We start from the raw sequence: 13,434 nt of genomic DNA, 5'->3' as shown, positions 1-13,434 counted from the left end.
AAAAGCAGACATACCCCCCTTAAACTATCACTCTATTGCCAAGATTTCTCCCAAACTACCAATTGTGTTAATGTCCCTTTTAAATTACCGACAAATGTCAATATCTCTCATAAGGATTGAGATATGCCCTATAATTCTCTTTCAATTTGAGATTCTAAAATTTATAAATCTCAGTTGTCCATTTCATCTAAGCATCTAAAATAAGTCATGGACGGCTGAAATTTATGAATTTGAGAATCTCAAATTTTTTAAAAAAATTATAAGAGATCTCAATCCATCTCCTAATGCTAGCAAAAAGATAAAAATAACGAAAATAAAAATAAAAATCAATAAGACAAAAAAAAAAAAAAAAAGGTTTAATTATATATATATATATTAAACTTTTAATTTTTTTTGGAAAAAACATTAAAAAAAAATTAAAAACTATCCTTATAAATTGGACTCCAATCATAAATTCATATTTTTTAATGTTGCGAAGTAACACTACATGTCTCATGTTACTTCTTATAGCTAGTACTAAACAACAAAAATTTTACTATCAAAGGATGACAACTTTTTTTTTTCTTTTTTTTTTTTCTCTACCCCAATGAAGTTTAATTCATTACCTTTTAGAAACGACGTGAACTAAATCACGTCATTTTTTACACTATTCACGTCCTTTTTTAAACTATGTATATTGATGAAATTTTTGTGGTGAATGAAGAAGCTATTTTAGAAATCTGATGGGAGTTGGGACGAACTCAAATAGTTATTAAAAAGCTATGCATTTAACAAAGTAACATAGGGCAGTAGAGTAGTTATTATTAGGGCTGAAAAGGCTGTGGTGGATAGTAATTTTATATAACCCCACTGTGTGTAATAATATAGTGACACAGAGATTTACGGTTTATGATTTACGTCCACAAGATAAAATCCTAAGGTTGTATTAAGTTTTTATTTCTTTGAGTAATATTTACAATATAGCATAGTCATATTTATAAGATAACCTTATTTGATACAAATGGACTTGTATTCTAATTAAGTTAACTAAGTAATAGTCTTTACTATTTAATTGTAAATCAGTAATAATTTTAGACTGACTATTAAGAAAGTCAGGAATAATCTTAAACTCTATGATACTCTTAACACATGAGAAGACAAAGATAAATAATTCAAGTACGGTAATTATTTGATCTTCATATGTAGGGTTTGTTAGTAGGATTAATTTTATCTCCATTTATTTGTAAGTCTATTTTTAATTAGATTCATTCGAGATCAATCAAGTATGTTGGAAAATCGTATCAACAAATTTCTTAATTATTTTCGGCCGGGTTCATATTTTCTCTTAAAAAAAAAAACCTAAATCAAATAATTCCGCTACGCCGTACGTGACAGAAAACTCCCACCAATCTCACTAAACCTACTCCTATACGTATAATGTGAATTCCACCCCACTACCAATAAAGGCTTAATTACATCATTGCTTGGAATTAATATGCTTTTCTAAGTTAATAGTGTAATTCTGGAACATATATATGCGGATAATGACATTAATTTAATAATATTTTTTCCATCTATTTTTCCACCACCCGGCCAGGCGGTGAAAGAGACAATATTGTACAGGTGGTCCCCTCTTTGTATTCTACGACTTATTTAAACAATTTATAGTCAAAATCTAGCAGCTTTTTTGCGTTGACAAAATTACAAATTATTATTCTGCCTATCGTTCATGGGCCTATATATATCTATAATCTCCTTCCAAAGGTTTTCCAGGAACATACACATCTTCTCCTCCTCCTCCTCCTCTTCTTCTTCTTCTTCTTCTTCTTCTTCTTCATCTCTTCCATCTTTATTTCCTTCAGGCTTTGAATTCTTGAGCTTCCCATCTCTAATAATTAATACAAGTAGGCCAAAATTTCCCATTGCAAATGGATAGTAGTACTGTAAAAGGTAAGTGCAAGAAGAATCTGATTTTTAAGGCGTGGGAGAGATGCCGATCACTAGGAGCTGGCTGCATGAAGAAAATTTTTCCGACGGATCTCGACACTAGTACATTGACAAAGAGCAAACCATGTCACCGGACAAAAACATCGTCGGACCGACAAAAGAAATCCCAAGTAGCTCCGGAAGGTTGTTTCTCAGTCTATGTCGGACCGCAAAAACAGAGATTTGTGGTGAAGGCGAAGTTCGCCAATCATCCTCTGTTTGCGATGCTGCTGGAGGACGCTGAAGCGGAATACGGGTACAGCAGCGAAGGCCCTATCTTGCTCCCCTGTGACGTTGACTTATTCTACAGAGTGTTGGCGGAGATGGACGGCAGCGATGAGATGATCAGTACTCCTGGTTGCAGCTTCGGTAAAGCTTATGGCTCTCTGATATTCCCACGTAGAAGTACTCCCGCTCATATATAGTACCGATTTTAGCATTAGCAAGGGCGGCTATGGTGCATATAGGATTCTCAGATCTCCATTGCAGGGGATGAATCAACTCTAAGGATTCATAAGATCGTTTAATCCGCCAGATTTCTTTGTCCAGCTTAATTATGTGTTATATATATACGTAATATTGTAATAATGTAGAAAAAGAAGGGGAAAAAAAGGTATTACCCATGCTTTCTGTGTCTTCTCAACTAGTGTGTTTTAAGCGGGATTGTTATTTAGTGGCCGACATTGATTGACTGTAATATACATAAGACCAATTAAATGGGATTTTTTTTTTGGATATCAATTAAATGGGATTTAATTATGTATATATATATACACTACTTATATAGAAGTGCCACGATAATTTGTAATGAATTGGATAACTTTTCTTTCACTAGGAAAAGAAGCATGGTGGTATTGAGAGAAAAGTTACGTGCTATATTACAGTCAATCTTAATGTTGGCCGCGTACACATAATGAGTTGGTTTAAATCAATAATAACCGGATGTAGTGGCGGAGTCAGCATTTTGGTTTAGGGGGTCAAAATATATATATATATTTTTTAATATATAAATAAAAAATTATTAAAAATATTAAGTAATACAATTAACGAAATAAATAGTTAATTAAAAATTTTAATTATTGTTTAAAACATATAAATGTAACTTATAATTTATTTTGTCACACCTATCCTTAATATATTCAATTGTATCGACTCTTCATATTTTGAAATCGATGTATGCTTTTTTCATTGCTGATAGTCTTGAATATATCATCTCAATATATGTAACTAGACAGTCTAGACAATCATTCATTCAACTATTCTCTCATTCGGTTATGTAAACGATTTTCAACATTATTCATTGCAGAAAATTAAATGTTCTCCCAATAGTATGGTACGTTGGTAATTACAATCATATATTCCACACAATTAAAATATGTAACAAAAACTATATATACTCATAAAAATTAATTTAAAAGATAAATCTAAATACAAAAGCTTAATCAATGTAAAAGTTTGATTACGTGCATATTTGAAACTTTTCAAAAAATGTAAATTGTAAAAAAGAATGGTTGATTTTGCTTTGTTTGGGTAATTTTTTAACTGTACACCTCTCCAGTTCTAAAAAAATAGATAAACAATTGATTTAATGGCTTAAAGAAAAAAAACTTTACAAATTGAAACTCGTATCATAAGAAAAATCGTAATTTACAATTTATTGATTAAGAGGGTTGCATAATCATATAATTGCAATTTGCACCAATAGCATAAATATATAATTTAGGTTTTTATTTGAGTCCACGCCTTATATTAAATGAAACAAGAGTCGCAACTAAATCAAGTCATCAAGTAAATCTGCCTTAACCAAAAAAAAAAAAAAAAAAAAAAAAAAATCATTAATTAAGTTTTAAAAAAAGAAAAGAAAAGAAAAGCATCGAAACAACAGTTTTGTTAAGGGAGGTTCACTCAAAAAAAAAAAAAAAAAGTCATGAATTAAAATTACTGGCACAATTTAATTGCCCACTAAATGACTGGCCAGTGAATAGTGCCCAGAGGAATTGTTATGTTTTTAATTGCCCACGGGCCCACTGATTACTCATGCATTAGAATTTAGAATAAAAAAATATCAGCCCACTTTTTTTTTTTTTTTTTCTTTCTTTCTAACCGCCCACGATTTCGTTTAAAACAAAACAAGGCGAAATTAGTGTGAAAAAGGGGCAGTCCAAATACGACGACATGCAACAGCACGTTGATCATCTCAGATAGCCTTTCGTGTTATATATATATATATATATCGCTTTGCTCTAATTTGCAAGTTTCAAAGTGATGAAGCTAGTAAGAATATATAATATATACAGCACAGTCTGCACAGATGCATGCACAAAAGCAAGAGTATATAATATATACAGCACAGTCTGCACAGATGCATGCACAAAAGCAAATATATATATATATATATATATATATATATATTAAATTAATTATTTTTTTATTACTTTAAGTTTTTGAAATAATTTAATATAATATAAGAGTGAACATTTTGAGTTTGAATATTGTTTTTACCATTAATTTTTCATTCTAATTAAATATTTATTTTATTAATTAAAAGAGATAAAATAATCGATCAGTCATTTCTGATTGCTCAACCTCGATGATCGTGTTGATTGCTCCAATTTTGTTTTTTACACCTTGTTTAAGAAAATATGTGTGTATATATATATATATATATATATATATATATATGTTGCAACGTGCTAATTGACCAAGTCTTCAAAGCCCCCCACATACACGTGCAGAAATTGTACCAACATTATTAAACGAAATTATATTTAGTAAAAGTAACTGAAGAATCCATACTTAAAACATTTCCTTCAGTTTAGTCCCTATCCCGGCCCTTTTGTATGATAATAACCAAATGTTTGTAGATATTGGTAACTTAATTATAAACTTTTTTTAAAAAAAAAATTCAAGCTTGATAATCTTTCATAAAATGAATCATTGACAGAGCAATTGTTCTATCAATATAATATCTCTGATACAAGATGGACACTTTTCACTCTATACAGTATCATTGACCTGAAAAAGGACCATTTTTGCTAAACCGTGCGCCACCCTATTTCCCTCACGACTCACGATGTACATGGTTAACTTGCCACCTAGTGTAAGCATTTAAGCTTCGTTTGACATCATCAATCAGGTGTCCAACCATGCTAGCGTTCAACCCCTTCTCAAGGATAGCATCTGTAATTTGCTTGGTATCTCCTTCAATAATTAGTTGCTGTACTCCTCTCTCCCTCCCGAATACAGCCCCATAATAAAATGCCAAAGCCTCAGCTGCTATAGATTCCCATAAGCCCCTTTTTCTGATACATTTTGCAGCTAAGAATTTTCCCTCCTAATCACGCAGGACTAGACCGAAACCCATCACTCCTTTTTTGTTCAAAGCTGCATCCACATTGACTTTCAACCACCCTGCTTCTGGTTTAGTCCAAAATACTTGACGATATTTAGGCTGAACATCCATATTTTGCTGATATTCAGGCTGAGTTGCTTGCTCATTGTCATGCACTGCTCGTTCAGCTTCTCGAACCACAGCATCTGGATGGACGAAAGTGCCTTCAAAAATCAAGGCATTTATGCGTTGCCAAATGCGCCGCGATATTTCTGAAAACAGGCGCAGCAGTTCATACCCCCCCTTCTCATATAAATCCTCGGCCACCTGAAGAAAATCTGACCCCGTAGAGCTGCGTTTTTGGAAAAGCTTGTGACTGGCTCCCTATACATCTCTCGACCCCGGACATTCCCACAAAGCATGGGACGTAGTTTCAAAATCCAAATTACAAATGGGACACATAGGATCCTTAATAACCCTTCTCCTCAATAGATTGTCTTTAGTCGGTAGAAGGTTTTGACAAGCCCGCCACATAAAATTTTTAACCACATTAGGAGTCTGCATATTCCAGATCCCCTGCCATAAAACATTTTGCCCCTTTCTACTAGAGCTCTCAGGTTGTAGGCCACTCTCTTGTTCTTTTAACATATGATAAGCACTACTTACCGAAAAATTCCCATTTTGAGTCCCTCTCCACACCAATTTGTCCGGCTGCCTTTGACAGCTGAATGGGACTGCTTGTATAGCTAGCTGGTCCTCTGTATTGAATAATTCCTTTAGCAGATTTAAGTTCCAAGCCTGCTCCTCATAATTAATAAGTTCCTTCACTTTTGCTTCCAAATCCAACAACCTTGGCGGTGAAGTCACCATGAAAGTGGATGGCTTGCGAATCCATTTATCACCCCATATCCGGACTTTTGAACCATCCCCGACTCTCCAAATCAATCCATCATTAATTACTTTGCATGCCCCTTGAATACTTTGCCAAGCGAAAGAAGGTTTATGCCCCAATTGTGCCTCCAAAATTGTACACTCGGAATAGTATTTTGCTTTTAATATTCGCGCGGTCAAGCTGTCCGAATTTGTCCATAGCCGCCAACATTGCTTGGCCAATAGAGCTTGATTAAAGAGCGTAAGATCTCGAAACCCCATGCCACCTCGTGATTTTACCACTCCAAGCTTCTCCCAACTCATCAAAGGTATGCGTTTCTCATTTGATTTGTTCCCCCACCAAAACTTCTTTATCATGGAATTATTATCGTTGCATAGAGCCTTCGGTAGTTGGAACACACTCATGCTATATGTTGGGATCGCTTGAATCATCGCTTTTAATAAAATCTCTTTTCCAGCTTGGGAGAGGAAATTCAGTTTCCAATCTTGCAATCTCTTCCACACCTGGGTCTTGATGCTTTGGAATTCTGCCATTTTGGATCTTCCGACTAGTGCAGGTAGTCCCAAATAAGTATCAAACCGCTGCGTTTCCGGAATTCCTACTACTTCTAGAATTTTTTTCTTCACATGCGCCTTGGTATTTCTGTTAACTTAATTATAAACTTAACACGTTGAATAAGATGCAAAAAATTACAAATTTAATTGATCACCTCGTAACATCATGGCAAACGTTATGCAAATTGAAAATATCTAGGGTCGTATTACAACTTTCATTATAATTTATTATAAATTGACGTGATAGTTTATAATTAGTCAAATAATTAAGAGTGTATGCTGATTGAGAAAGTCAATTACTAACTAATTAAATTTATAAGTAAAATTTATTTGTTTAATTATTTCACTAATTATGGTCTATCACGCAGGGTTGTTAAAAAATATAATAAAAATTGGGACAGAGATCTGGTGGTTGGTGGTTATCTATTAGGGGTATTGGTTTGTTGTTATTAATATATGGTTGGATGGTTCAAATCGAAGAAAAAAAAAAAAAAAAGGGTACTTGGTGGTTAATTATTTGGGTGGCGGCCATCCTAAACGGTAGTTTGGAAATGATCACACTATTTCTTGAGCCCTTGAGGTGGCCACCCCAAGAGAATGGTGATAGCGCAACCACCCTTGAGAAGAATGGGGGTGGCGCAACCACCCTCGAGAGCAAAGGCGGATATAAAAGCCCGCCCCTCCAAAAATTTTTGAATTTTTTTTTCTTAGGGTAATTTTTTTTTAGTTTTGTTAACCCTAACCCCTATTCCTCATTCTCTCACCCCCTCCAATTTTTATTTTTTTTAAATTATTATTTTAATTCCTCCTCTCAAGAGCTTTGGATGTGTGCGGTCAATCCAACCTCTTACTCAAGGTTTCGTTTTAGCCACCCCAGTGGCTGTTGGAGGTGGCCGAACCCCAAAACCTACTTAAGTAATTCTCAAAATATGTTAGCAACATTGTTGGCATGATCTGAACCGTACATTTAAAATGAATCGTTGAAAAAAAATTGTATTTCCTCGGGCTAACAGCACCGTATAATAAATTGCATCCACATTTTATTTCGGTAAAGAGCGTAAAAGTGATCAAAAATCCGTGTCTAGTAGCCTGTCGCCCTGCCCCAGAGCCTCCAAAAAAAGGGAAACTTCATAGCGCCCGCGTGCATTAATGCTATTTTATAAGAAAGTCAAAGGGAAGTGGACCATAATGTGTAAAGGTGCTTCGTATCTAGCAGAGAATTCTAGGCGTTGTCAAGTAAGTTGCAGAGATGCGAGAAAGTGCAATTCAGACAGGATGATATATGATATAGTAGTTGGTCTATGGTTGGTTGACAAAAAGATGCATTGAATGGAGATATGTCAAGAATTTCTTCACCGATCGAGTGGTTGGAAATCTAGTTTGCTTTAGTTTCTATCTTTTGTCTTTTGTTCGCAACATTAAAAATTCAAAACATAAAACATTTATTACAATTTTTATCTTATGCACGTCAAATTAGGGCATTTAGACATTTTTTAGGTATAAAAACACTTAAAAAAAAATATTATTTATTAAAAATATGGCAGGTTATCGAAACAGCCAAAAGAACTTCCATTCTAAAAAGGGTTTTCTTCATATTTACAAAAATGTTTCTTCTTAAAAAAAAAAAAAATTAGTTTTGACTCAAAGTTTTTTTACAATATAATAATTAAAAACTTGATGAAAATATATTGAATTCTCACGGTAACATGCATATCTTTTGAATCACATAATGACCCACCAAAATCTCATAGCCTTCCGAGGAATTGAAGTTTAACATATATATATATATATATATGAAAAAGCATCACACAACAACCTAACTAGCTAGTTATATAAGCCAAATTTCTTAGCAATAATTGTACATTTTAAAAAAAAAAAAAATCGACATTTTTCATTGACATGGTTAGAACATTTTTAATTTTCTCCAAATATATATATATATATATATATATATATATATATATATATATATAGAGAGAGAGAGAGAGAGAGAGAGAGAATACAATTTGTAGAAGACTTGTCTCAACTGTGTGTGTGAACATATCCAAGGTTGGAAGCTGGAGCACTTCTGGGAGCTCTTGTTGCCTTCCCCACTTGTTGCTGGCCAGTTGTGGCCCTTCCCGAGTGGAGCCTCACCAAGCTCTGGTTATGGCCGAGTATGCAACCGACATGCAGCTAGCTCTAGCTCTAGCTCTAGCGATCTAGCTACCCCCATGGAACCGAATATAACTTGGCCAAGTGTTTCAAGTTTCCCTGTACTCTTTGCCTTTGAATAAATTATAAAAATAAAAAATAAAAAAATAAAAAAAAAAACGACATTTTTTTTTGTAAAAGAGAAAGTGGAAAGTAAATTAGCCAGAAAGGCATGGCATGTTGCATGTTGCAACGAGTGTGATGTGTGATGATAATCAGAGAGAAAACTTTACATTCATGGAAGATCCTACGAAATACGAATCCTAGTTTGACTTGATGAAGAAGGCAGCACAAATGGATATGATGAACTCCACACCCATCTAAAAAAATCTACAAAATTGCACTGTTGGAGGGAAGTGCTCGGCTAGGCTCCATTCACATCAATGAACAATGCAAACTTTTCGGTGAAAAATTACAAACATATATGGAAAACATTGCAAACAATTGACTATCATATCACTCAAACTCAAATAATATATCACTTGTTTAGTTAATAACACGAGATCGACTGTTCGAGTCTCATTCAATTGATACAAAGTTTTTATAGATAGGATCGATCGTATATTCAAAATTTAATTTAACATAGGATTTTAAATCATTATTAAAAATAAAACTAAAAAAATCAGCCCAAGAGTAGTACTGCTAACTTTTTTTTCCCCTTATCCGCTGTTTTATGGCTGCAGCAGTAAGTCTAACAGATACATCTGACCATCAAAAGAAATTACTAGGCTCAAGGCCTGAGGATTAATATTACTTTCATTACCTCCCTTGTCTCCTGCGCTGTGGGCCACAATTTTTAAACCAGTTCTCTGCAGTTCAACTTTCCCATTATCTTCATTGACCACCATTATATTACAGCTTTTTTACTTAATTCTCGATCAATCATGAGTACTTCTCCCACCCCTTCCATTTTTCCTCTCCCTTCAACAACCCTGGACATCTTGCTTCATAACATTCTTCCTTCATATATATATATATATATATATATATAGGCTTAGACCCCCTACAATTAATTTAAAACCTTGCTTGAAACTTTTTGCAGCCAAAATCAATAAATATATTAATCAAATATTAATTAATGAGTAATTCAAAGTTAAAATTAAATCTTACCCATAATCAGTACTCGTCATGTTCAACAAAAAGTGGTGGTGCGTGCATATAATTCATGCCTTACACGCATGCATGATTGATAGTTGCCATTCCAAAAGTGTTGTGGAAGAGGGCATGCAGTTTAAATTAATCGGGCTTTTCGGGCAGCTGATACTGAGAGATTTCGTGGGCTTCACACTTGTTTGGATCGGCCGGACACTTACTCGAATAGCTTGAACAAGTGCGGAGCTCACCTGTTTTTTCAATTATCGATCTGGCCGGCAACTAATTACACCTGATTTCTATTTCCCATAATTAATTAGGAGTTTTCATGAGGAACATAAAGTGGTGGTGCATGCATGCCATACACGCTGTGCATGTATTCATGCCGTACACGCGTGATAGATGGTTGCTATTCCAAAAGTGTCGTGGAAGAGGACATGCAGTTCATCGTTTTGCTCTAGTTTTCGTTCAAGTTTGTAAGTGGTGAAGCTATTTTTGCTAATTTGGTTCGATTTTTCTAAGCATTTTCTCAATTGATCAATGTTGCGCCAAGATACATACATATATATATCATTTACTAGTGCACTATACCATATGGGTGGAAGGAACTTTCTAATTAAAAATTGCAGAAAATTGAATTTGAAGAAATTTAGTGCCGTAACACATAAATCACTAGATTTTGTTCTTTTCTATTGTTTACCTTTTTTTTGGCAATCAGAATAAATTAAGCACTAGATTTCGTAGTATAAAAAGGAACAAAGACGAGGAAAAAATCGCTTTTTAAGAGAAGTTCAAGGTGAAATTCCTTCAAGATTGAAAAAAGTGGGTCCTCCTTCGAAAGTTGAAAGGAAAGGGATACTGTCCCCAAAGAATTCAATTCCAAAGGAAAAAACAAAAATCATATATATATATATATATGGAAGCCACACGTGTGACCTATTCAGACAGCTCATCTAGGTAGCAAAAAAAACAAAAACAAAAAAGAAAAGAAAAACCTTCTAATGGTAATGGCTAATGGCACCGAGATGTTGAAAACAACAATAGATGTCTGCCTTTTATGCAACATACGATTTAACTTTAAGATAACATAAATCAAAGAGTTTAAAGGGCCCGCCAGATGCATGGAATGTCTTCCTCAATATTAGCTGCATCTTGTACGTGGTGGACCATTTCGGTCTTCCATTATTAATTGCATCGGGGGTGCGCTCTTTGGAGTTTGGGATATTGTAGGTAGTTAAAAGAAGCTTGAACCAGAAGAATTAAAAGTGGGAAATTAATAGAAAAAAAAGAAGAAAAAAAAAAGAAGAAGACGATGTGTACACTAGCTACTCCCACTTGCAAGGTGGTCTCGATGCTAATAGCACTAGAGACTTATTTGGATCATAATTGTCCTGCCCCTCCTGTATATGAGAGGGACAAAGATTCTCTACATATATATATATATATATATGCTTTAGTATTTATTTTACGGTCAAAATTTAAAGTTAGTTTGTCTAACCGTATATCTATATGTCATGATTTTATTTTTTTATTTTTTTGAAAAAATATATAAACTATTAGATATATCAACTTTAGAGACTTTGCGTATTCGTGTGAATGTATAGACAAGAAATCCTTGTCCGCCAACTTATCTAGAGATTGTCTTATCCAATTTGAAGTTTTCATACTTTTGTTGCCTCCAAATGAACTCATCAAGTTATGTTCGCCATGCTGTCTTTTACATATGTATATGTATAATTCATACGGCCATGTCATATATATCGGATGTACACGTACATGTGGTAATAACTGTTTCTTAAAAAAATATATGTAATTATATTTTTGTCCACTATGAAGGCGTTGAAGACACAAATATTTAAAGAAGTGGCCCTCGATCTTCTCCGGGCAACTAATAATTCAAAATCTAACAGCGATAGTGCGTTGACAAAATGAGATATATATTATTATTGGTATATATATATATACACGGCAGTGCCTGCCTCTCCTAATCCGAGATTGCCCAGTTACAAACGCTTCTCCCATATGAGGTGCACCCCGTGTCGTTCTCTTCTGCATCGCTTTCCTCACTTTACCTTTACACACATATATTAATATTTAGCTTGCTACGGACAAAACTCTCTGTCTCTCTCTGTCTCTCTCTCTTTCATCATATATTACACCTTCTTGATCAAGCTAGGCTAGCTACACTTGTGTTAATGGAACTATGTATTTTTGTACGTATTCCTCACACAAAACCAGCTTAATTATTCTTGCTAGTTGTGTTAATGGATATCGTGAAGGAGAAGTGGAAGAAAAACCTGATAGTGAAGACAAGGGACCGCTGCCGATCACTTGGAGGTGGAGGTGGAGGTGGCCGCAGCAAGAGTAGCTCGTTCATGACAAAGAGCAAATCATGGAACGGCACCGGCACCGGCGAGGAGGAGGGGCGGCAAAAACGCAAGAGCAAATTAGTGGCTCCGGAAGGGTGCTTCACGGTGTACGTGGGACCCGAGAAGCAGCGGTTCGTGGTGAAGACGGAGCTTGCGAACCATCCATTGTTCAAGATGCTGCTAGAGGACGCGGAATTGGAATATGGGTATAACTGTCAAGGCCCTATTTTGCTTCCCTGTGAAGTTCATTTATTCTGTAAATTGTTGGCGGAGATGGACTGCTGCGATGACCGGATTAGCCCTGCTGGCTGCAACTTTGCTGCTTGTAGCCCTGTTCGGCGTTCCATTTCTAGCGGTAGCAAGGCGTATGGTGCATATAGGCTGCTATCTCCTTCGCGAATGCTTAAGATGAATCGATTTTAGCCTTATATATATATATAGTCTGTAATCAAATTCTCTATTGATGATCAACAATGCTTTTTTCCTTCTTTTTTTCTTTTCTTTTTCGTCATGCTTGCCCTAATAACTAGTTAAATTCATAATAAGCTACATCTTTTGTAAATAAATTAGGAATAAAAATTGTAGTATATATCCTAATACCACTTTTTTGATCATACAAGCAAAACAAAAAACAAAAATCACAGAATTTATATATGTGGGATTGGCAAATAATATTGGTTCACTAAACTTGTTAAAAAAAAATTTCGTTATCAATTTTCATTCAATTCCGCATCCAAAATGGCAGCGCCAGCACTTCATATATATATAACAAAAAAAAAAAATACATTTATTGAATGTTAAATAAAAACAAAATATAGAGAAAAGCAGAACAACAAGATTTGAATAGTTCGGCCGATTTTCACCACTACGAAGTACTTTCTTTATATAAGGCTGCATCTTCATCTTAATTATAGCTAGCTAGGCTTGATTTATTTGTGTTACAATAGAAAAAACGGATGGTTGAAGTGAGCTAAGGAATACAAACAGATATGATAAATAATTAATTAAAAAAAAAAAAAAACCAACATAAATATTGAA

The 13,434-nt window shown here is 34.4% G+C and overlaps 2 protein-coding genes across 2 annotated transcripts; both read left to right on the top strand.

Annotated features, from left to right (window-relative positions):
* Nucleotides 1-1,907: 1,907 nt before the first annotated feature.
* LOC132173452 (auxin-responsive protein SAUR72-like) lies at nucleotides 1,908-2,390 on the top strand. The gene has a single exon (XM_059584955.1). The coding sequence runs from the start codon at nucleotides 1,908-1,910 to the stop codon at nucleotides 2,388-2,390; it is 483 nt and encodes a 160-aa protein (XP_059440938.1).
* A 9,866-nt stretch (nucleotides 2,391-12,256) lies between these two features.
* On the top strand, nucleotides 12,257-12,819 carry LOC132173451 (protein SMALL AUXIN UP-REGULATED RNA 54-like). The gene has a single exon (XM_059584954.1). It carries the CDS (start codon nucleotides 12,292-12,294, stop codon nucleotides 12,817-12,819), a length of 528 nt encoding a protein of 175 aa, XP_059440937.1. The 5' UTR covers nucleotides 12,257-12,291.
* Nucleotides 12,820-13,434: the final 615 nt, after the last annotated feature.

Source organism: Corylus avellana, chromosome ca3 (assembly GCF_901000735.1).
Source record: "Corylus avellana chromosome ca3, CavTom2PMs-1.0".
In the NCBI taxonomy this organism is placed as follows: domain Eukaryota; kingdom Viridiplantae; phylum Streptophyta; class Magnoliopsida; order Fagales; family Betulaceae; genus Corylus; species Corylus avellana.
This window is presented reverse-complemented; position numbering and strand designations above follow the sequence as displayed.